The 25379-nt window shown below is 40.9% G+C and overlaps 1 protein-coding gene across 1 annotated transcript in view; it reads left to right on the forward strand.

Moving 5' to 3' along the window:
* Positions 1 to 25379, forward strand: part of TPRG1 (tumor protein p63 regulated 1) — a 140849-nt gene that overhangs the window by 26804 nt on the left and 88666 nt on the right. The window contains exons 2-3 of the mRNA XM_030330508.2: positions 3036 to 3267; positions 13263 to 13354. Of these exons, the coding sequence (XP_030186368.1) occupies positions 3046 to 3267; positions 13263 to 13354 (314 nt within the window). The 5' untranslated portion in view covers positions 3036 to 3045. The remainder of the gene's footprint in view (positions 1 to 3035; positions 3268 to 13262; positions 13355 to 25379) is intronic.

The raw sequence follows: 25379 nt of genomic DNA on the forward strand, positions 1-25379 counted from the left end.
GGATTCTCTTCGCCCAGCGTTTCCAGAGAAGACAGCCTGAGGGAGAGGAAGTGGGTGCTAATTAAGTCCTCCCCTGTTTTCCAGGCACAGGAGCCTTCTGCAGATGTCTGTTGTTAGCAGTGTTTGCAAGAGTGTGGCAAATAGAGAAGCAGGCTTGCCTTCCCCAAAGGCACAAACCTTCTTCACAGGTCACAGGCAACTCTAGAAACACACTCTTCCAACAGCCCCTGTGATAGAGATGGCAGACCTTCCGGGGAGGCCGAAGTGCCTCACTGATCCTTCGCTGCACTCGCTCGCTCGCACGCGCATGCGCGCGCACACATGCATGCGCACAAGTCCTCCTGCTTCTTCAGGTGTGCCTTGTACTTCTTAGCGCCGGGTCTCTGCCTTTTACCTTTCTAATTTAAAAACATTACTGAAGGGGCGCCTGGGTGGCGCAGTCGGTTAAGCGTCCGACTTCAGCCAGGTCACGATCTCGCGGTCCGGGAGTTCGAGCCCCGCGTCGGGCTCTGGGCTGATGGCTCGGAGCCTGGAGCCTGTTTCCGATTCTGTGTCTCCCTCTCTCTCTCTGCACCTCCCCGGTCATGCTCTGTCTCTCTCTGTCCCAAAAATAAATAAACGTTGGGGGGGAAAAAAAAAAAAACATTACTGAAGACTCCGTGAAGCCTTCCTGCTGTAACCCAGCTTGCCTCACAGTGGGCCTGCTGGAATGGACCAGAAGCAGGATTGGGAGCCCTGGGTGGGCATCCCAGGTGCTGCTATCCGAGTGTGCCTTTGGTGGTTCCACTAAATGCTGTGATCCCAGAGAGAGGCAGGTAAAATTATCTTTCTAGGGTTACTGAGAGGCTCAGAGCGGGGGGGGGGGGGGACCTGGAATGTGGCCTGGGGAGGGCTTTTCTCTGGTGAGCCCCCTAACCAGCTGCATTTTCTCCTGCATCCAGACCCCTCAGGGTGACTGTATTTGTCCACATTTGCCAGGGACAATCCTGGTTTACTCCTATCCTTCTGACATAATTGTTAATAACACCCTTTCATGCTCAGAAGTGTCCAGCTTTAGGCAACAAATTATGCACTCATACTATTTTTACCTCCCTTGAATACTGTAATTCCAATTTTATGAATGTAAACATGCTGGCGATAGGGGCTGTTTCTCACTTTCTGGTGTTTCATAAGCACAGAGGAAACCGAATTTGTCTGATTCGGAACACTGAGGCAGCTCTGAAAGTAAGATAGCATTCCCAGTCACGGTGAGGCTGGTCACAAAACCCCCCTTTCATGTAGCATGGACCGTGTGCTCATAGTAGGGGGTGACTATCTGGCTTCAGCTTGGAAGTGGTGACCTGGTGTAGGGATACTTTTTACTAGACTAGCGTGTGCTTTCTATTATTTTAATTTTGCTTTATATTTACAAAATAGAAATAAATGTGTTTTTATTAAGTCATATATAGAGCATTGTAGCATCTAGAAGTTTCTAAAGAAAGAAAATTGAAACCGCCTATCATCCAGAGATAACCATTACTAATATTCTATTTTACTTTTTAAAAGTTTATTTATTTTTGAGAGAGAGAGACAGAGCACAAGCAAGGGAGGGCAGAAAGAGAGGGAAACAGAATTCAAAGCAGACTCAGGCTCTGAGCTGTCAGCACAGAGCCTCACGTGGGGCTTGAACTCATGAACTGTGAGATCATTACTTGGGCTAAAGTCGGATGCTTAACTGACTGAGCCACCCAGGTGCCCCCATTTTACCTTTTTTTAGACTTATTCTAACCTGTCCACCAATGCATGTGTACATATTGTTATGCCAGAATTCGTGATCCCCAAAGACCACCAGGGAGCCGAGTCCGATGCAAAGCAAAGAGCCTTATATCGAGCTGGCTCGAGCTTAATCCCCTACCTGCACCAACGGACTCAGCGGTGAGATCCGGGGAGAGAGGCGAGTTTCAAAGCACAAGGTATTTATTGGGTCTAGGGGCAGTTGGTGAGGTAACCCTCACTGGTGACCCTTCCTGATTGGCTGGGGAAGGGTCGGAGTCCTGTTACCCAGGTCGCGGGCATGTTTGATCGGGAAGTTACTCAAGGGGAGGAGGTTGGTCAAGGTGGAGGACACAGAACAAGATGGAGGTCCGCCGGGGTAGGTCCGCCCTTTCACATATATTCAACTCCAAGTGTCCTTCCTTCTTTCTTTTTATATATTTTTTGATTATTTTAACCAATCTGACTAAATTATCGATAATGTTTTATAGCTTACTGCTTTCCATTAAGAATATATTTTGGACATCTTGCCATGATAAAATTATGCACTTACATTTTTAATGACTACATTATATTTCACTTTATGGTATAACCTATTTAGCCAATTCCCTACTGATGGATCCTTAGTTTTAGTCTATTCTTTTGGTATCAGATACAATGTTGTATGGGTATCTAATGTTGCTATTACACACATTTTGCTATTAGACATAAAGTGGCATCTTTTTCTGCTATTGGACACATGTTGTGATGAACTACCTTCCATACTGATGTCTTTGGGCATTTGGCTAAATTATTTCCTTATATAAAATTTTATAATTGCATTTTTTTTCAGTTAAAAAATATGCTCAATTCTAAGTGCTTTTGTGCCCTATTACTACCCAAGCAGCACACAAGAAGGTGTGTTATCATTGCTTTTAACTGCTAAATAAGTACAGGCTTGGTAGGTTTTGAAGCAAAAATACTATGAAATCTTGAAGATAAATTGTTTGGTAATTATTTCATACTACTTTCTACATACTCAGCTTCCTGTCCTGGGGCAAAAGGTGGGAAAATGGACCTACTTGCAGCCTCCTTTTCTCTATCTGGAGGGCCTTGCTTCTCTGCCCTGGTAAATAGAATCTGTGTCATTGAATTACATTCATTAGTGCCTTGGTCGGTTTCAGGAACATCATTTGCACACAATAGACTTTTTGCCTTAGCCATGACATAGGTGACTCCTCCCCTCCCTGCCACCTCTCCCCCTTTCTTTTCTAATGAGAAGATTGTTTCTTCTTTTGTTTTAGGCAGAAAAAAATGTCAAAGATTGGGAGTTTTGAAGGATTCCAGCCTGTGTCTCTGAAGCAAGAGGGAGATGACCAACCCTCTGAGACTGACCAACTGTCCACGGAGGAGGGGGACCCAGGCAAGGACCCAGAGCCAAGCCGTATTTCAAGGCATCCAAGTGTGACTGAATCAACACTGTACCCCAATCCTTATCACCAACCTTATGTCTCACGGAAGTACTTCGTTACACGGGTAAATTTTTTGGTGCTCTGAAGTATTACATAAGACTTCTCTTACAGTATTCTAATATCTATCTATGTATCTAAGTATCTATCTATCTATCTATATCACAAGTTTTACCAGATATTTTCACATTTTTTATTTCATCTGATAGTCATAGAAACCATGAAGTAGGTATCCGTGTCCCCATTTTACAGGTGAAGGTTCTGAATTTCAGAGAAGTTAGGGGGTCTAGTTTTGATAACCAGGTAGTATGGGAGAAAAGTGGGTCATCCAGTCTCTTTGGATGGATCTTTGGTTCCTCAGTCCTGTGTTCAGGTTAAATCTGACCTCCACAGATTAATGATCTATAGAGAGAAAACCCAAGCAGCTAAAATATAAAGCTGTGTGCCAGAGTGGGTATTTGTTCCATGTTTGAAAAAGATGTGGGTGATGGAGTGGAAAGGCTTGCTGAGAACGAGTTGAACCTCAGGGTCTACAGGGGGATGATGATATTACTGTGTGGGAGCAGGCATTTTTAAATCCCAAACCTTTGGCTGCATTCTGGAGCTGAGCTCCTTTACTGAGCTCTGAGCGTGAGCAGGGGAGGGGCAGAGAGAGAAAGAGAGAGAGAGAAATTCCAAGCAGGCTCCAGGCTCTGAGCTGTCAGCACAGGGCCTGACGCAGGTCTCAAACCCACAGATTACGAGATCATGACCTGAGCCTGTTGGACGCTTAACCAACTGAGCCACCCAGGCACTCCTAAAAAATGATATTTTGAACTTGTAGCATTTGAATCAAGGACATAGTGCTTCCTGGGTTTGAGTAGTTCTCTCTCTTGAACTCTCCTTCCTACTTATCAATGTTCCTTCCCAGTCCTTCGATATTCTTGTTAACACAGTAGGTATTAGCTCACAGGCTAAAGCCAATTGGCAGCAAAATTGGAGATTATACACTGTGGCAACAGAGACCATCTCATTTTTCAAGTGTACCTGGGACAAATCTTGAAAAAAAAATTCAGCTCAGTCTTACAAGTAAATGGTGGCTAAGATGTGACTATTTATAAAGCTTTAACTAATGAATCCTGATTTGTTAGCTTTTAAAAACATCTTTGGTTAGATAAAATTTTAAAGTGACTCAGTGTGTGTGTGTGTGTGTGTGTGTGTGTGTGTGTGCGCACGTGTGCGCGCGCGTGCACGTTTGAAGGTACGATATACCCATATCATCTGTATTCTGCGACTCTTACGTGTTAAGGTGCTATGGTAGGTGCTATACTATGTGTTTGTGTGATTTGCATATGTAAAGCATATGGTTTGTTTTCCAAAGTATGTGAACTTAATTGAATAAGCAAAATTAAGTTGTAAGGTAGTCTGTGAAGGAAATCAAAGCATCCCCTAAAGTTGTCTTATCTTTGGTAATGATGATGGATCAGTCACGGTTTGGTGAGAGAACCGTGAGTGGTATGGAGTAAGAGATTCATGATCAGAAGGTGATGCAGTTATGAGAGCTGTTTGGGAAGTCTCTGCAAACCTGTTGTCTTTGCAATCTAGTGATGGGCCTGAAGTTGCTATAGTCTAACCGATTTGTAGTCATGAACTGGGAATAGGGAGTACGGGAAAACTGGAACCTGGATGGACAACTCAGAATTCCTGATGAGCAAGCAAAACCCACGAGGAAAAAATGGAATCTGTATCTGTCTCCAGCCGTGTCTAAACTTGGAGGTGTGAGTCACTTTTAGGAGAGGACTTGGTGCCTTTCTACACTGAGCTGCACACTTACCAGCCCAGGGGAAGGAGGTGAGGGATGAAGTCTGACTGTCAGCAAAAGAAGCTATAGCTGTAAGTGCTGCCCCCTGGCATCAGATGAACCTGGAGGTCAGCAGCTGTGAATGTTGAGTGCAGGTGGTCTGAAGTGATCTTCCACAGGGAAAAACTCCCTTCTGCCTTACAAATCTTATACTAACATCTCTTGTGGCCAACTCTAATTTGGAAACAGACATGAAAGGAAATTCTAGAAAATGTAGCTCTAGCTTAGCTAAATCAGCACAGTTTAAAGCCACCATGGAGGTTTTACTTATTTGTTTGATTGACTGATACTTTTATTGTGTGTCTCTATGTAATTTATCAAGTGAAGTCCCCTGAAGTGACACTGTAAGGTAGGCAGGGGAGGACTCATCACTCTTGGTTTATTGTAAACATATTGAAGTTTCAGGGGAGTGAAGTTGATGCTGTTTTAGAATGATGGGCCGATAGCAAAGAAAGAATTCTTGAGATGCCTTAGGCACACAAAGGTGGTTTTATTAAAGTATGTGGACAGAACCCATGGGCCGGAAGAGCTGCCCCAGGATTGTGGAGTGGAGACTGATTCTATCCTTGGGAGTTGGGGGAAGTAAAGTCAAGAGGAAGTTTCCAAAAGGATTTTCCTATGCTAAAGAAGACTTACTGGATCTTGGAGGCCTAGTTATTGTCCAGCTAAGGTGGTTTCTCCCTCTAGCAAAGCATTAGCATTAAGACAGTGGGGAGTTCCTAGAGAAATGTTCTGCCTCAAGGCAGAGGTTCTGACTGCCTCAATATTTGTCAATGGGCTGAGGGTGGAAGTTTAATTTTATCTGCCATTTCCTTCTGCCTTTGCTTCCTTTGTCAAAGTGACCTGACTGAGCCACGTAATATTAATTGGAATAGCTCTAGCTCGAATCTGTATCTTCTGTCTGTAAGTCTAGTACTGTTCCTACTGTAATGTACAGTGGCATTCATGGCCCTTTTAGAAGTAAGTCAGTCAATGACTGCAGTCTGTGTGAAAAAGATCTCCTTCGGATATGTAGAAACAAACCCTACATTCTCAAGAACTTGGGAGGGAAAACTTCTAATCTTGTTAATTAATTTAAAGTAGACTTGAGGATTCTTTAAGGCTGTGAGGGCTACATTCCCAAAGCACTCAGCATTTGCTCTCCTTCAGATCAAGAGACAGAATATAGATTTTTTTTTTTAGCACGTGAGTATGATGAATGTGCTCTGTGTGTGTGTGTGTGTGTGTGTGTGTGTGTGTGTGTGTGTATTTCCTCATTTGCAAAGTGTGGATAAAATATCAGTTTTACACAGAGGTTTAAATAGGCTGATTTTGTAAATATTCTTAGCACATTGCATGACACATCTATTAACATTCCATAAGCAGCATCTCATTACTCTTATAAATGCTTTCTCCCTTTCTTGTTGATTTGACATTCTCACTTCTGTAATTGGTCACAGAGAATGACATTAAGATGCCCATGACCTCCCCATGACCTCCAGAGTGAGATATAAATGTCAATGTATAGTGTCTATAGCAGCAAAGAGGTTTGACCAAAGGAAAATATTCATTTTCTCGGGGAATAATTCAATAGACCAGGCTCTGGGTCTGAATGATTCAGATCTATGAAAGATTTATCATAAAAGATCACTTCCGTAGCGCTGAAATGAGATCTATAGATGATCTGGTCCACTGATTCTCCATCTTTACCATACAAACAAACGACCTTGAGATCTTGTAAAAGTGCTGGTCTGATTCAGGAGGCCTGGAATGAGACCTTAGATTCTGCATTTATATAGATTCTATGGCAAAAATGATGCTCTCTGTCCACAGACACCTCTTGAACACCAAGGAGCTGGTCAACACTCTCATTCTCAGAAGTAACTAAGGCCCAGAGGAGGCTGTTCCTTGTCCATTGTCATAGCTATTGTCCAATGTCATGAGTACTGACTTGCCCACGAGGCTAGTAGTAAGTGGTAAAGAGAGGCTTAGAACCAAAGTTTCAACTTCCTGATTCATAGTTATATGATCCCATGCCCAGCAATTAAAAAGAAATAAATATATTACGGTGTAAGAATTTAAAGCATATATGTTGTAAATTCAGAAGAACTGTAAGTAAATGAGTTGAGGAAATCCTTGATCAAGCATGTTATTTTATTAAATGTTTTCAATCATTTGCAAGAGGTAGTTTATTGGAAAAAAATGTCGATAAGCAAAATAAAAGTCACATAATTCACTACTCAATGTTAACCAAAGAAGTTTGAATGCGTGCTATACATTTGGTGCATATCCTGTCTTACTTTTTTCTTTACATGTGCAATTTGTTGCATAAAAACATTTCCTATGCAGTAACTCTACATCCATAGCATCGTTTTTAACAGTTCTAGAATATCCTACGGTGGAGATATACAACATTTATATAACTTTTCTGGATATTTAAGTTGTTTCCTATTTATACCTTATAAGCCAGAAAGGAAAATTACTCTTTGGCTTGCTGTGGCAGAATGACACTCGGTTTCTTAGGTGCCAGGAGTAGATACCCAATGCTATATAATAGGAAGGAGGATCAGTTATATGAGTGTCAAAGTGGATATGCAAAGATGTGACTGCTCTGGAAGTTTAAATTAATTCAGGACAAACAAGAGGCACTTTTTTTAGCACCATAACCTTATGCATTAGACCAGACCTCTGAGTACCACATCATAAAAGAAGTCAATCTGCTTCCTTAAACCTCTTATGTTTTTTCATGGGGCATCTGGGATGTTGCTTCTTATCCACAGGCTTCCAGACTATTATTGATTTACTAAACCAAGCCCTTGCAACAAAGCAACATTCTTGCTCAGAGCCAGAAGGGGCCTGAGAGAATATCTAATCCAACCCCTAAAACACACAAAGGAGATGTGACTTCTCCAAAGTCAACCAGCAATTTAGGGGCCGTACCAGGACAAAGAGCTAGGGCTCCTGACACTTTTTACTACCCCTCCAGTGCCTTTGACCTTGGACAATGAATGAGAGGTCATAGTAATGAATGTCTGAAGCACTTGCTATCAGTCTGCTTGGACATTTTTTCCTCCTGTTTTTGTTCATTTGCTATTATTGCTCAGACATGTCTAAAAAAGGCCTAGTGCCTTTTCTGAACAAAAGTACCACTCAAGGCTAATAACTCGAGGTATATTATGATAATCCCTTAGTTGTGGAGACTGATATTCAAAAGCACTTCTTATGAAAGGAACAATACTTGATACGCATGGGGAAAGATATTTTTAAACTCCCTGTAGGACTCTGTATTTGCAGATACCTTATCAGAAAGTTGAAAGCGATTAGGGATGGGGAATTATCTCTAAATTTATACTTGAGAATGTAAATTACATACAAACTAATGGGACTAAAACTATTTGATCTTTTAATATTTAATTAATGGTTCCCCATGGCCTTTTTATAGCCTGTGTTCTATTGTGAGGAACGAGACTTTAATAAGCAGGTTTGGGACTTCCCATTGTGTAGCAAGATGTCATTGCTTTCATGACACTAATTTGGCTTTCATACTCTCTCCTTTCCCCTCTTCTCTTACTATAGGGTTCCCTATGTCTTGCTCTTGCATTGGGAACAACTAAATAAATATATTAGTTGTATTGTTATTTTATGAGCTGCTTTCTGGTCTAGAAATTACATATCTCATTGGGCAAAAGATTTCTCATCTCCCCTCCTTACACTGAAATCCCTTGAAGAGTGTAATAAAGTTGATATTTCTTCTGAGGGCAGACACTTAACAATAATAAAATAAGAGGCGTTTGCTTTATTTTCAAGGAGAGACAGATTTGCCCTGAACTTTACAAATCACATCCAATTTAGAGCAGTTTTTCTTCCCTTATGTGTTAACCACAAAGTGATTTCTATCTGGGCATGATGACACTCACAAGAATGATCTTACTGTGTCTGAGTCCCTGGGAGCATTCCTTTCTATACTGCCCCCACCTCTTACTGTCTAGTTATGGAGTCCAGTGCATGGGAAACTATTACCAGCAGATGTGAGTATTGTTTGTGTGACAACTGGCTCCTGGCTAGTCTAGCTTAAGGAAATGTAAGGAAACGCATGTCTTTGTTTTGACTGAAGATGTTTGGTGCTGAACTATTAGAAAAGATGCTGCCGGCTCTGCTGTATAGTGACTTGTAAATAAGGATTCTCCCTAATGATTTTTCTTAAAATTTAGCATTAGAAATATATGTATATTGGATGATGAGTGCTTATTATTCCATCATACTTTCCTATTAGTCTTAGGAGTCTTTGAGCTAATTATTGTTACAGAACCAGGTTGGATCGCTGGCGGAAAAACCAGGCGGTACTTGGAGATCTTGGTGGATCGGAGTTTTGTTTTACACCAGCAGGCTCTCCTTCTCCACAGATCTGAGTCCTGAGCACAAGCATGGGGGACAATTTATCATCTGTTACTTCTGCAGTCTGCATTAGTAGCAATTAGGCGTGCAGGGCAAACAGGACAGGAAAGAAGAGCCTGGAAGAGGAGTCTCTAAGCTAGGAACTGGAGCTTCTGTTAGTCCTGTCAGCCATCTTATGGTGTATAACTTTACTTATTTTCCCAACAGTTCCATTGCAGTAACCATTTGACCTGTAAATCATGGTACGGCTATTTTCCTTCCATTTAATATTAATAATAAGAATGAAAATTCAGTGTTCCCAAATATTTTTGGCATTTCCTAACAGCTCTGTTATAGTTAATATTGTCTTATCCACCTTCCACCTAGAAAATGAATAAACTGATATCTGGAATGATGAGGACATAGTATGGGTCACACAGTGGGCAGAAAGGCTGAGATCTAAACATTGCCCCAGATGCAAGTCTGAGTGTTCACACATTATTTAATTTTCTACACTAAATGGCTGAAGTTAATTTAGTTCAGTAGCCAATGATGACAAATAGAAGGGTGTAAATAAAATACTCTAACAGGATACAATGATTAACTGTTCTGTAAAGGCATGACCACTGTTACTGCTGAAGATAAGAACACCATGCTCAGTGAGGACATTGACAGAACTCTGGAGACTTCCCAAATGTTCTATTAAAAAAAACATACTTCTGGGGCACATGGGTGGCTCATTGGTTAAGCGTCTGACTCTTGATTTCAGCTCAGGTCAAGATCTCACGGTTCATGAGAGCAAGCCCCACATCGGGCTCTGCACTGACAGTAGGGAGCCTGCTTAGGATCCTCTGTGTCCCTCTCTCTCTGCCCCTCCCCTGCTCACGCTCTCTCTCCTTCTCTACTCTTCCTCAAAAGAAATAAACTTAAAACACACACACACACACACACACACACACACACACACACACACACACTTTTGTTTAATGTTTAACTTTTGAAAAGGTATAGAGTGAAACACCACCTCCATCCACTGCCCCATCAAGTTCCTTCCTGACTGCAGGGGACCACTGTTAACACATTTTAGGTATCCTTCTAGAGTTGCTTTAGTATGTTCAAGCACATGAAAATTTTTATTCTTATCCCTTTTCCACTTTTTTATACAAAAATGTGGCCTATTTACCCTTCTGAATGCTTTTTTTCTTTCACTTAATACGTTTTGAAAATTTTCTGTATGATCCCAGAATGCCTCTTTTTTTTTTTTGCATATGCATCATATTCCATTGAATGGCTCTGTCCTATAATGTATCTAACAAGTCCCCTATTGACAGATATTTGCATTGTTTCCAAAATTTTGCTGTCCACAAACAAGGCTGCAAAGAACACTGTATATACAGCTGTTATTTTGCACAAATGCAAGAACATCCATAGTATAACTTCACAGAAGTGGAATGTGTCGATCAAAGAATAGATCATTTCGATAGATTTTTTCCAATTGCTTTCCATAGGGAAGACAAGTAAGGTTTTGAAAAAGTCTACAGTTTTATATTCATCTTCACATGTTTTGGCAAAGTGCCTGGTGTAAAAGCATTCAACAACATGCTTATTTTAGGACTATTTCATTATTCTCCAATTTCCCTTACAGTCTTTTTTTCTTCTTCTGAAAAGTCTTAGTTTCACTACTGAGTTATATCAGCTGAGGAAGAAATCATGTAAGTATAAGAGAGACAGGAAAAATCACCTGATGAGTCGTCAAAGAAAGTATGACTTTGAGCACTGGGCCTGGGGCAGTCAGGCTGCATTGTGGGAAGAACGGCATGGGGGATGGGAGCACTGTCATGGGATCATAGGGAATTTCCCTCCAGCATTATTTGGTCCTGCCAGTAGGGTCACTGGGACCAGTGATGCTGGTGCAGTCTTCTTTGTCAGTGGGTGTTCAAGGCATGCTTGATTAACGCTCCAGAATTCACTGATTTTGTGACTCACGGCTTCCAGCAGGCACGGTCTGCCTTGTTCGCTTTCTGACAATGGTGAACCAGCAGCAGAGGAGTCAGAAATCATTCAGTCCACTGGCTGACTGTTCAATTCAACAGGAAATGTGTTAAAATGAGAAAATCAGAATGTCTCGGTGTAAGGGCTGTGATCTTATTTTCTTAAAGACTTCCAGGAGGCTTTCGTCATCAGCTTGGCTCAGAAAGCTTTGGTTCTGTCGCCTCAGTTGTCTTTATAGATAAGGAAATGGAGGCCAAGAAAACTCAAATAATTGGCTAGAGGTTACAGAACTCATTTATGACAGATATGGAATAGGATCCGCGGTCACTCGACTCTGTTCAGTGGACATTTCCTGGATGACTTGGGCTGTGCTGAGTGAATCGTGGGGGAGGGGTAGAGCTCTGCATCATTTTCTACCACTTTATCTGAAGCAGCGTCATTCTTTTCCTGTTTTTCCTATATGGATTCTCATAAGGTTTTTTTTGTTTGCTTTTTTTGACCAATGGACTTTGTAGCCAAAATGTTTCACAGTGTTTTATCATACACTGAGAAAGCAAGCAAACCCAAATCCTACCACCACCCTAGCTCTGAGAGGAAAAGACATTTGAACAGATCCTAGGCCAGGCTAGTGTCCCTGTTTCCTTTTGTGAGAGAACAGTCTCAGGCTGGGAGGATTAGGACTGTTAATATTTAGAGAAGATTAGGTGGTTAGTATTAAAGCCCTATTATATAGAGAATATTCAAGAACTGAGAACCTACTTGTCAGTAGCTCAGGGCTGGGATGAGGCCAGAACTACATTTGTAGGTGGAGCGATGGAATGTTTGTTTTCTCGTCTTGTCTCCACCCCTTCTTAGCTGAGTGAACTTGACAGGTTGCTTCCCCACACTAGCCCATTTCCACACCTATAAAAAAGCCGAGATAATTCCTGGGCTGCAGTGGTTCTCAACGTTTGCTACACATTGGAGTCACCTGGGATGCTTGCAAAACCCCTGAGGTACTGATATGTGGGTCCCACATGGCAGATAGCCACTGAGTATCTTCTATAATGTCCCTGGTATGCAGCCTGGGCACTAGGAGTTTTAAAGGCTCTCCTCATAATTTGGTATGTAGCCAAGGTTGAGAATAACTGTCTAGAGAACAGTAGTTCTCAGTGCAGTACTGCATCAACAGCATCACCTGGGAACCTGTTGGAAATGCAAGTTCTCAGGCCCACTTCAGACCTCCTAAATCATAAACTCTGGGAACAGAGCCCATAAATCTGTGTTTTTGATTCTGATGTGTACTGAAGTTTAGGAATCACTGAGATAGAGGTCTATGAATTTCTTATCATGAAAAGGGTTAATCAAATTTTAAGGTAGAGGTAGGCCCATAAGTAGAAGCACCTGTTTGGAGAAGGGTGAAGAAAGCAAGGTAAGGAGACAAAAAAGTTAATTTCCCAGAATCATCTAAAATTATGGTCAGAATATTAGAAAAAGATTTCTCTTAGGTATTTTATTGCCAGGTGCTCTTTGAAGAGAGAAAGATTTGATTTTAAAAATGTACATATTGCTAAATCCTTTGAACTTTGTGATAAACATGTTTGTTTGGGAAAACTGGCCTTCTGAAAATGGGTGTCTTCCTTTCTGTGAGAAGGTATGAGTAAGATCATGGAAGACAGGACTTGGATTACTTTGGTCCCACCTAAGGAGAACAGCTTAGTAAATACCAGAGTTCAAGACTAAGCTCTCCGGCATGCTATGCCTAGAGGAAACAGACAAATGTGAGAACTATCTTTCCCATCAGCTTTTTGGAGAAGGCTATGGGTTATACTCATTAATCATAAGCACAAAGAGTGCTCAGTTTTCTCTAAACTAGATATTTTCTTTTTCCCACTCAGCCAGGGGCCATTGAGACTGCCATGGAAGACTTGAAAGGCCACATGGCGAAGACTCCTGGAGAGACAATTCAAGGCTTCTGGCTCTTGACAGAGTGAGTAGTTATGGCTAAGTGAGGGGCCATGGGAATCTAGCATTTTCCTTGACACCACTGTCACAGAATGGGAGATAGATCTATGGCAGAATTTCTTCTGGATGCCATGCAAAATAATTGGTTGGCATTACCCCCAGTTAGTGAGTCAAGTTTTGTGGTGCCCTATGGCTGATATATGACTAGGGTTGACTCCTACAACAATTTTCTGGGTATAGTCAGCTATCACTATGACTCCTTAGGTCTTCTTAGCTCTCAAGGACTGTTGCACTGGACTCTTCTCTCTGATCTCTTTGGTTCGAGTCTCTTACAACTACTCTCATTCTAGCTACATGAGGCTACTAACCATCCCACTCTGGGTACAGTGGAAAGGAAGGTTAGAAAAGACAAATGAGGTCAGTATATACAGTTTGGATTTTATTTTATGTACAATAACATGAGCTGTACATAACATCCCTACAAAATCATGCGGGATAGAAAAGACAAGCCACCAGTCCAGAGTTAGGTTAAAAACCGAGTGTAACACTTGAGACTTTATTCCTTCCAGAAGTTCTCCATTCATCCCTGAGGCTTATCTTAGCTCTAAGGGCTTTCATTGAAAATGACACCATGAAGATAGTTACCTTGTGTCTTGCCCCGAAATTCTAGTGTCTATGACTTTTTCTCCACCCACCAGTGGAATATCAGGAATGTCATGGTCTTTACAATAATAAGTAATACATTCATATAATAAGAGAAAGAGGCGCCTCTTTTCTGCTACAGAATACATAACACTAAATGGAGAATATAGTGAGAACTCCATTTTGGATACTCACTAAGTTTTCTGTCTCCAAAGGCTCTAGGAGAAAAGCTCAATAATTCCTATACCTTGAGTAAAGAAGCATTTAATCTTTCACTCCTGGGCCGGACATTTTCTTTGACTAAGTTTTGGGAGAGTGGGGTTGGTACAGGCAACACTTGAAAGTCCAGTCTTCTAGGCCAGCAGAACAAAATCTCTCCATCAGTGGAGTGTAGAACCAGGTCACCTGTGGATCCATCTGCCTGATGGCCATGTTACATTCTTGTTTCAAATGGGTTCTAAGGATTGAGTGAAAATGAAATTAGAAAGACAACCTGACCATGTCTAAGCATTTGTTTCTTCATGTATAAACTGGAGATAGTGATAAGTACCTGAGGAGTTGTTATGAGGGCTAAATGAGACAGCATGGTAAAACTCTTAGCAAAGTCCCCAGCACATGGTGGATTTTTATCAGACATCAGTGTCCCTCCTCTGTTCACAAGTTATGTCTATTGGTAAAGGCCTTTTGTTTGTGTTTGTTTGGTAGCCTCTGCCTTTATTTTTGTCCTGTCCATCTCTATATCTTTCATCTCTGGGTTATCTCTATGAAAAAAAAAGTGTATAATTGAGGCTTTTTGCTTATTCACTTTTACCAACCCTTTTCCAACACCACCTGCCATCTGCAAAGTAAAATTTGACTTGTGCAAATAAAAAAGTCTGCCTTGATTAGGACAGATGTCTCCTTGAATTCTGAAGGTCTAATCAGAAGTAGATACTTAACCTGTTTTGTTCCTACAGTACATTTCATTTATAAGAAAGAATGCCCAAATATGGTCTTTCAAAATCCAGTAGTAGCTTTTTGAATTCTCAAATAATAGAATCAGCAGTTTTGTTTTTTTTTTAATAGTGCATCCTTTAATTGCTTGGTCTTTTTTGTATAGAAATGTGGCTTATTTTTGTTTGGAATGTTTTTGTTTCATGATTATAAAGGTCTTTAGATATCAATTTGTCCCAAGGTAAATCAGACTGTGTGATCTGTATTAAGACTTAGCACCATAATTCTGTCAGTTTGATTTATCGTCAACTGGGATGATTGATAAAACCAGCAGTTTTCAGATAAATCTGAACAGGTGTGCCCCAGGACCCAAGTTTTGCATCTAGCTCTGAACCTAATAGGAAGCTCAAAGGGTTGGTGAAGACTATCTGGTATCTAGTTTTCTATGTCTCTTTTGCTTTGTGGTATATACATTTATATTACAGACAGTAATGAGGGATGTATCATGTGCGTGTGGAATTTAAGCAATAATTTTCATTTGCTGTCAGACTTTTCTTTCTTTGCACTTTGGAACCATTTCTTCTCTTTCAACGGTAGTTCTTTTGTGTTCTTTTTGGTCTTCCTTTCTGCCAAAATCCTTTTATACCTCTTCCTACTCTCCATCTAAAGCTACTTTTAAGAAAGATTTGAATCCAGTCATTTCTACCATAGTAAGAATTTGCCAGTTGCTTTTCTTTTCCTGTTAAACCTTAAAGCTGGTTCAGACTGTCTTCTTGTAGTGGAAAAAGCTGCCAGTTGCAAAGAAGATGGTCCAGGCATCTGGGCTAAATAAATAGGCTCCCAGTCACTGTGACTGTTCAAGAAGAAGGTTGGAGGCATTTGTCAAAGGAAGGGCATGCATGGAGGTTTTGAATGACCTTTCACACTTAAGTCTTTGTTTGTAGTGCACCAATGTAGGAAAGGCAAAAGCAACGATAAAAGCAATCAATATCGGCACGAAATCCCCAAAATAACAACAGCAAAACAGAACAAAAGAAAGAACTAAATAAACCAATAAACATATAGGCCCAGAGAAGTACGAGCCTGGGGCTATGCTTTTCCCTTTCTCTTTTTTTCTAATGGGATAAGACCCATCCATCCATTCAGTTCTTATGAGTTACAGAGGCTGTACTATAGACCAGCTTCCCCAACTGTGCCAACCATACATAACTCTTTTCAAGTGTAACACTTTTTTGTGCGTGTGACAGCAATGACTGGGCTTTATGCACATCAATGGTTAGCTCCTTTTATGGAGATGAGAAACCCCTAGTTACTCATCCAACAGTTGAAAGAATGTTTGCTTTCAAACAAGTATTCCAGTTTCAGAGTGATAAGAGTGAAAAACCCTTCCAATGATATATATATAGCACATTAAAAAATAACTTTATGACCATGAACTTGCTTTATGTTCACTACAACCTTGCTGGTTTTGTGATTGTCATGTGACAGATGAGAAATGGAGATGTGGGACGAGGAAGTGGACAGCTGAGATCACATAAGGGGTAAAGCAAGGAAGGCAGACTGCTCTCCTGTACTAGCTCGGTTCCCATTCTTTCCCAAAGGGTGTAAGGTATAGGTGTGGGGTCACTCATCACAGCTCAACCTTTAGTCATGGTTGGTCAGAGCCCCAGAAATGGTTTGATATAGGAGTGTGATGTGGGGAGTATCGTGAGCTTAAGGGCCTTATGTATCTTATTTAAGAACTTAGATTCTACCCTGTACGCGATGGGGAGGCACTGATTGGTGAGAAAGTGTGACTATATTTCAATTTAAAAAGATCACTGAAGGCTCACAATCCCTTATCTAAAACCCCTGGAATCCGATATGAATCAGATTGAGAATTTTTCAGATTTTAGAAAGGTAAAACAATACGTATGCATTTTATTTTATGCTCCAAGTGGAGGCCTGCGACAGCCCCCCATAGTCAAACACACTAAAATTTTTGCAGGAAAACCTGTCATATTCAACATAGAATAGATGACTGCATGTTGGTTCAGATCTGGTTTTACCATAAAGTGCGTCTGAGCCACAGCTGCGCCATTTTCAGGGCTTTATTGAATTTGGAATTATGGATGAGGGTGTATGGCCTGTACATGTTTGAAATGTGAAGGATCAATGGATGGCTGGAAGGGTGGCTGCCACACTAGATACTTGTGAAATGTCAGCGAGGGTCTGATCCAGTGGCGTGCTGGAGCTGGTTCACACTGGCTTATGAGAGGTCAGCATTACAATTTCAGGAATTTTGAGAGTTGGTTGTTAATTATTAAAACATAAAATGTCACACCAAGTGAATTAAGCTTAAAGGTGATGTAGTCAAAACTCCTTACTTTCTGATTTTTTTTTTTTACTTTGTTTTGCTGTTGATTTGCTGTAGGGGTGATTTATGCCTATTATGCTTGCGTAGTGGAAATACTACATGATAACTTGCTACTGTACCTCTTTTCTCCGCTACACATTCAGTGGTGTCATGTACATGGCCTGGAATTGACCCTGGGGGCAGTGATTCCATCATGGAAGTCAGCAAACACTAGATATCAGAGTTCAATTTATTGCTTTATTGATTGTCTAAACTTTAGAAAGCAACAGGGAATATGTTAACAATGCAGAATAAACTTCCAGGTATGCCATGTCTGTGGCTGTGATATTGTAAATACATAGAAAAAAAACTTGAGGAAATATAGTTCCAGCATTTAAAAACTATTGTCCAGTTCCACAAAAGTCACCTTCTTTATTGAAGAATAGGTTTAACTCTGGACAGGCAGCTGAGGGAAGCGTCATGCCAAGCAGAGGCTGCTGAGGGTCTGTATTCTGTATTCTGGCTAGGGCAGAAGACATTGGGGTTCTCACACCTACACTGCTGACCCCCAGCCCAAGCTGGAAATTGTAAAAAGCCCCTTCTTTCTGTTACAACCCTCTTGTGCTCTTTTCTGCAAAAACATAACATGGTGCACACTTGAAAGAAAAATGCATGACAGAATTCTGTTGTTAATCATAGAGCATATACTGAAGGGTGCATATGGGACTGAGAGGCAAACTAATAATTGACAGAGCAAGGCTTTGTGGATCTCTCTGTTTAATTGTCTGTGAGGCAGGAGTTCAGGCCAATTCTTGGGCTTTGGCCTGGGAAACTGATGGGTTCCCTGTGTCGCCATTCCAGGCTTAGAAGAAAACGATAACTCTATTGAGAAACCGCCATATGCCAAACAATGCAGAAGAAACTTTGTGCCTGCAGTGTTATTTAATTATCCCAACAATCTTGTCATTCCCTTCTTATAGAACTTGCTGAGTACAGTTTTGGGGGAAAAAATGTGTCTGAGGTGTCCATAGGACATCCACATGGAGATGTTGAATGGGTGGATTTACATATGCATCCAGATACTGTCTTAAGTAGTGTGTTCAAAAGGGATAGTAATCTTGACATATTTGTTTCTTATAGCCTTCTATAGAATCTAGGGGTGTAAAGTAACATTAAATCAGTAAAAGCATTTTTCAAGGGATGTCACCCAAACTCGGGTGAGCTGTTTTGCGATGTTCTAAATTTATACTGGTATATTATTCAGTTAAATTGGAAAGATTAGTTTGAAGGCACTTGGGTATAGGCTATGAGGAGATGAAGAGAGAGGCCGACAGGAGAACTAGAGAGATGCAACCATGAACTCCAGTTAGATCCCAGTTAGCTGAAACCATTAAGAATAGTACCCTGAGAAGATGCCACTTAGGACCCAGACCTCTAGTCCAGTCCATCCTGGAGCTTTATATGCCTCTACAGCTCTAAAGACAACACGGTGTCTATCTTAACTTTATCTCCTCCTCTTATTGCCCTTCTTGGTCCTTCTGGGAAAGTACTTTTTGAAGAAATTGTGTGTACACTTTCAGAAGTGATCCATTAAGCCAGCACCAAGGAGAACATCTTGACACTTTCCAAAGTCTCAAAAATTGTGTTATAATGGCACTGAAGTGGCTCTTCAGTAGAATGTACTCAAGATGTCTTTGTGTATGGTGCTTAAAGAGGCAGGAGGAGATGGGATCTTCCTTTAAGCACATTAGTCTGAAATGGTTGGGGGGGATGTTCTCATTCCTCTTGTTGCTAAATGGGAAGACTTGCCTCTGGTGGCTAGGGTGGGGGGGTGGGGGAGTCAAGTAACTCTCAGTCTTTATCTTGTGGAAAATACTTACAGTGTTTCTCATTGCCTACCTTCCCCTAAACCCACCCAGGTTTCTATCCTTGCACGTTGGTATAAAAAATATGTGAAATCCGAATAACTGGATACGTTGAACATATAGACAATAGAACGGAAGTAAAGTCGAGGAGGCAGCCTGGCATCCTAGAAAGAGTCTTGAATTTGGAGTCAGAAGCCTTGGGTCTGAATCCTGGTTCTGCTACTCACGATCAGTGTACCTCAGTAAACTTAAGTAGGTTTTGCCATTTTTTTTTTAAATTAGGGCATTTGTTTTAATGTAGTCTTCAGTCCATTAGAAATTCACTTTTCTTGAAAGAAGCACAGCCATTGTTAATTTTTGTAGTATTTTTTCATTCCAGCTTTTCTTCATGCATCTTTGCCAAAGATTGTTATAATATTAATAAATAACATTTAAATTGTACCAAGTGTTCTGCTAAGTGATTTCCCTCCATTTGCCATTAGATTGGTATAATACATACGGTTTTGATGATTTCTAAATGGCACTTCCCTTAGGTTTTTTCTTGTTATCATGTAGGTTTTGTGAAGTTACTTGATCATTCACCTATTGTTAGATGATTACTTTCCAAACTGTCAGCGGTTATGTAAATGTAAGGATTTATATATTTAAAAAAATTGTTTAACGTTTGTTTATTTATTTACATTTATTTATATTTTTTAGAGACAGAGAGACAGAGCACTGGTTGGGGAGGGATAGAGAGGGAGGGAGATAGAATCCGAAGCAGGTTCCAGGTTCTGAGCTGTCAGCACAGAGCCCAATGTGGGGCTTGAACTCACAAACCGTGAGATCATGACCTGAGCCAAAGTCAGAGGCTTAACTGACTGAGCCACCCAGGCACCCCATAATGTTTATTTATTTTTGAGAGAGAGAATACAAGTGGGGAAGGAGCAGAGAGAGAAGGAGAGAGAGGATCCAAAGCAGGCTCCAGACTGTCAGTGCAAAGCCTGATGTGGGGCTCAAACCCACAAACCATGGGATCATGACTTGAGCTGAAGTCAGATGCTCAACTGACTCAGCCACCCAGCTGCCCCTAAGGATATATATTATTCTTTAAAAACTGAAGCCCTCAGTAAGGGATATATATCAGTAGTGCAGAGTAAGACTACACAGTTGGAAAGAGAAATGAAAATACATTAAGGCATTCTCCATTTATTTTTTGATAAAGAAAATAAGTAATACTCTACAGCACTTTGTAGTTAAAAATGTTCTTCTTCAGTTAATCCAATCTCCAGAGCAATTATCTGAGGTAGGAAACATTACCTCCAGTTTGCACGTGAAGAAATCAAGGCTTGGAAGTGTCCCAGGGCCGCAAAGTAGCAGAGGTAGGGCCCCGATGCATTATGCTTCCCCCAGTTTTGCGAAAATGGTCTTTTTGCTATTGTGGCCAGATTCCATGTGTACCCCTTATTGGATTGTAGTCTGTTATTCCTCTGGCAGAAACATATTGGATAAACTCAGAATTCTGTTCCTTGGGCTTGGTGAGGTACATGGAAGTATGCAGGGCATCTCTGCTTAATTTTAAAAGATTTCACAGAAGAAAGAGCTATCCTAGAAGTTTAAATGAAAAGAAAGGCATCCTGAGACAGAAACGGATGTTGAGGAACAGACTACTGGGCAGTATCTCTCAGGCACAGAGTGCCCCTGGAGCACACTGATCCCCAAAGCAGCGCTGTGGGTGATCACTTTCACACCTGCCCTCACATGTGATCCTCAGACAGACCCATGGGAGGAGGCCAGGAGGAACTATTGGCTTTATTTTATGGATGAAGAAACCCAGAGATTAAATGACCTGCCTAAGGGCAACCACTTATTAAGGGTCACAGGAGGGCTTGACTTCACAGGACCCCTCTCCCAGCCTTGTTGTCTTCTCATCACATGGCTCGTGCTGCTTTTGTGAATTTTCATCTCCTGATACAGCGATGGCCGCAGTTTAAATTGCGTAAATGATCTTTGCGCCTGTGTCTGGTTTCTTTGTTGATTGTCTGTTGTTTGCAGGGAGGAGGGCAGACATTCATCGAGTAGGTTCAGAGACCTTTTCCTCTTTTCCTCTCCAGATCTTACTCTGCCTGTGCTGTGCATCTGACATTATTTGGTCTTTTCCCAGAATCAGCTAAAAAGTCAAATACTTATAGGGGCTGGTGGGTGCCACTGATGGACTAAGGCCAATCACACTTTATCTTGTCACTGTCTGATTCTAAGGAGTGCTGAACTACCATTGTAATGAAAAATACTGCTACTTATAATTTAAAAATAAGTAGAAAGACCCCCCAAAACCTGGAAATCAGGGATTTCTAACCATCTTAGTCATGAATAATAAATGTACTATGCAAAATAACATCCTGAAATGTATCTCCCCCCCAACCCCATCCATTTTTGTGTACATTCGTCTATTCTAGACCCTTGCTACTCAGAGGGTGGTCTTGGAATGAGCAGTATCAGCATTCCTAGGGATTTGTCAGCAGGGCTAATCCTCAGGGGCCACCCCAGACATGCTGAGCCTGAATCCCCAGTTAATTCTGATGTTCATTAAAATTTGGGAAGTACTGGTCCAGATCACTTTCATGCTTATGGACTGAGGACTTCAGTGGCTCCTCACTGCCTAAATACTCTTCTGCTGCATCTTTCAAACCCTGCACACCATGGAATGAATTTTCCTCTCTAGCCTTATTTACCATTATACCCCTTTACAAATTATCAAATTGGACTGTCCACTGGTCTCCAAATGTTCCTGACACAGTGCTTTGACATCATGATTGTACTCACTCACTCACTCTGCTTATTTGGTATGTCTTTCTTCCTTTCTGTTTGTTCAGACCTTTCCTGTCCTTCAGAGGTGTTATGTCTATAAAGCCTTTCCATCTTAATTCAACCAGAAGAATCTTCTCTCTTTTTTCTGGTCATGTTATACTACATGGCATAGTTCACTGCTCACATTGTGAGGAAAGCATTCCTCGAGACAGGGCCTGACTCTGATTCATGTTTTGTCCAAGCCCATCTCTGCCCACCTCCCAGTGGTGTCTGACATGTGGGAGGGGCTCAGAACCCATCATGGACTTGACTTGAATTTAATTCTGATTGAGTCGTCTACTGTTTGAAGCCCTTCACTGACACTAGCAGGGTCCACCCATTGAGTCCTGCCTCCATTTCCCTGGGCCTCCAAGCAGCCCACAGCCCAAGGAGACTTCTTGCATCCTTTGTGCACTCAAGCTGGAAAGTGCCTCAAATCCATTAAGATGTTAATGACCTGTGGCAGGACTCTGGCAGCAACAAATTCACCTCTGTTGCCAGAAACCATTTATACTGGGTGGGTGTTTTCGACAACCACTTAATTAAACACATTGCTTTTCTCTATAAATTCCCCATGGCAGCAGATGTATCCAGATAGCTAATGGTCCCTCAGTGACCTGAATTATAGGACAGTGAGGGCATTTAGTTACTGCAGTCAGAAATGTACCTCGAAATGTTTGTTTTCCCAAGACTGCTACTAATTAGGGAGGAGTCAAAAAGAGCCAAGAGGTGAAAAAAGTCTGATGCAGCGAAATGCCCAGTTCCATCACTTACTAGCCATGTGACCTTGGTATACAAATCTCATGTATCCTCCGGACCTCAGTTTTATCATTGATAAAATGGGGGTGTAAAACGGGATATCAATTGAAGAGTTAAATTACCTAAAATATGTAAAATGCTCACAATTTTTGCCACATGGTCTGTGCCACAGGAGAGTTGACTCTTATTGTTATTGTCATCATTGTTGCTATTTATTTATATTCACTCATTCATACGTTCATTTGTGTGTTCACCAAACTCCTCCCATAAGCCAGACTCCACCCTGAGTGATGAAAATACAGAAGCAACAAGACAAGATTTTCATGTTCAGGGAGTTCTGAGTCTTGAGGGAAGGAGGATATGTAAATGAAGTCAAAACACAGTATGATGTATGCTGATATACAGTCCTGCAAGTGATCTTTTGGGAGGATAGAACTTGTTGTATTTGTACTGTAGACTCTGGTGAAGGCGATATCCAGGATTAAAGAAGGAAGAGAAATTTCCAAAAATATATGATGGGGAATTAAATCCCAGAAAGAGGGAAGAATATTTGTAGAATAACAGACAGAGGCTCAGGGATCCACAAACTGTCAGGGTGTCTGGATTATAGTGATCAAGATAAAAGAGCTATAAATAAGCTAGAAAAGTAGAAAGGAACCAGAAAATCCGGAATTTTGAATGCCAGGGTAAGGAGTTTTCATCTTATTTTTTCCTGCAGTGACAAGCTGGAGATCCATAGGTCATTCAAATGCTTTTATTATTTTTATTTACTTTAAATGTATGTTTATTTATTTTGAGAGAGAGAGAGAGAGTGAGTGAGTGCAGGAGAGGGGCAGAGAAAAAGGGAGAGAGGATCCCAAGTAGAGTGTGACATGGGGATTGATCCCACAAACTGTGAGATCATGACTGAGTTGAAATCAAGAGTCAGACACTTAATCGACTGAGCCACTCAGAGGCCCCTCAAATGCTTTTAAATAGGGTATATATTTCCAGTTTGCCAACATCTTGTCATTCCGCATTACCTTGCACTGACCTCTCTTTGTTCCCTTTACAGTGATGTATGGTGGGTTCTCCCAGTCATGACAGACACTGTGTGCATCTCTTCCAACTACATGTTCAGTGACCTTACCTTGGTTTCTTGAAATCATTTGTGGTAGGATAATTCTTCTTAAGTTTATTTATTTGTTTTGAGAGAGAGAGAGAGAGAGAGAGAGAGAGAGAGAGAGAGAGAGAGCGCAAGCATGGGAGGGGCAGAGAGAAAGGGAGAGAGAGAATCCCAAGCATGGGACTTAAACCCATGAACCATGAGATCATGGCCTGAGCTACAATCGAGAGTTGGTCGCTTAACGGACTGAGCCACCCAGGTGCCCCTGTGGTAGGATAATTTATACCAAGGAAATGAAATGAAGGCATTATCATTATCATTATTTTAGAAAGTGTTTACTATTTACAGCATCCTACCGCCGTTCTGTTTCCTTCGTGACCATGATAGGCATTTCTTGTTTGAGTTACTGAAAGATATGAAATAAGGAGTTTTAGAAAAATAATTTTTAGAAAGGTAATAGGTTCTGGAGATAATTTACCAATAATTTAAACTTCATCTTGATTATTTAGGGGTGTGCCAATGTGTGTTTTAGTAAAAAAAAATAAATAAATAAGACCTCGATCTTAATATTGAGGCTATCAACGCATTTGGGTCACTACAGCTGTTATACAAACAACTATTATAGACTCTTATGAATAAACATGCGGTCTGATTAACAAACAGGAAATTGTGTTTACTCTCTGAGGTATCCAGGTTGTCCCCAGATGCCCTGTTTTAGGTAAGATAGGGTAGGTCTAAGAAGAGTAAACTGTGTGAAGAAGAAGGAGTCTCTGCTTCCACTTGTCTTTTAGTAGAAAGAACTATAAAGTTTAAGAATCACAGAGCACAGCATTTTAAATTAATAAAAAATGTAGATGTCCAAGCAAGGAAAATTATAAGGGACAGAAAGAGAATTGTGTAATGATAAAATGGTCAATCCACCAAGAAGACAGAACAATCCTAAATCTGTATGCACTAAACAAGAGAGCTGCAAAATATGTGAAATGAAAACTGATAGAATGGGAAGGAGAAATAGACAAATCCATGATGATAGTCTTCAACACCGTTGTCTTAATAATTTATATCATAAATAGGCAGGAAGTCAGCAAGGATTTAGAACTCAACATACCGACAGAACCCAATCAGCATTTATAGAACACTCCACCCAGGAAAAGCAGAATACATGTTCTTTTTAAGCACCCACAGAACATCTACCAAGATCCAACATATCCTGAGCCACAAAACAAACTTCACCAAATTTAAAAGAACTGAAATAATTCAGAGTATGTTCTCTCACTGCATTGGGATCACACAAGAAATTAATAACTAACTGGAAGATAAAAGGGAAATCTCTGAACACTTAGAAACAACACAACATGTTTGTAAATAATCCAGTAGTCAAAGAGGAACTTTCAATGGAAATCAAAAGTACATTGAGCCGAATCCAAATAAAAATACAACATATCAAAATGTGTGAGATTCAGCTAAAGCAGTCCTGAGAGAGAAATTTACAGCACCAAAGGAAGAATGCTAACATCATATGAGGAAAAGTCTCAAACCAATGACCCAAAATCCTGTTTCAAGAACAATAAGAAAGCAAGTTTAA

The sequence above is a fragment of the Lynx canadensis genome, chromosome C2 (assembly GCF_007474595.2).
Source record: "Lynx canadensis isolate LIC74 chromosome C2, mLynCan4.pri.v2, whole genome shotgun sequence".
Classification (NCBI taxonomy): Eukaryota; Metazoa; Chordata; class Mammalia; order Carnivora; family Felidae; genus Lynx; species Lynx canadensis.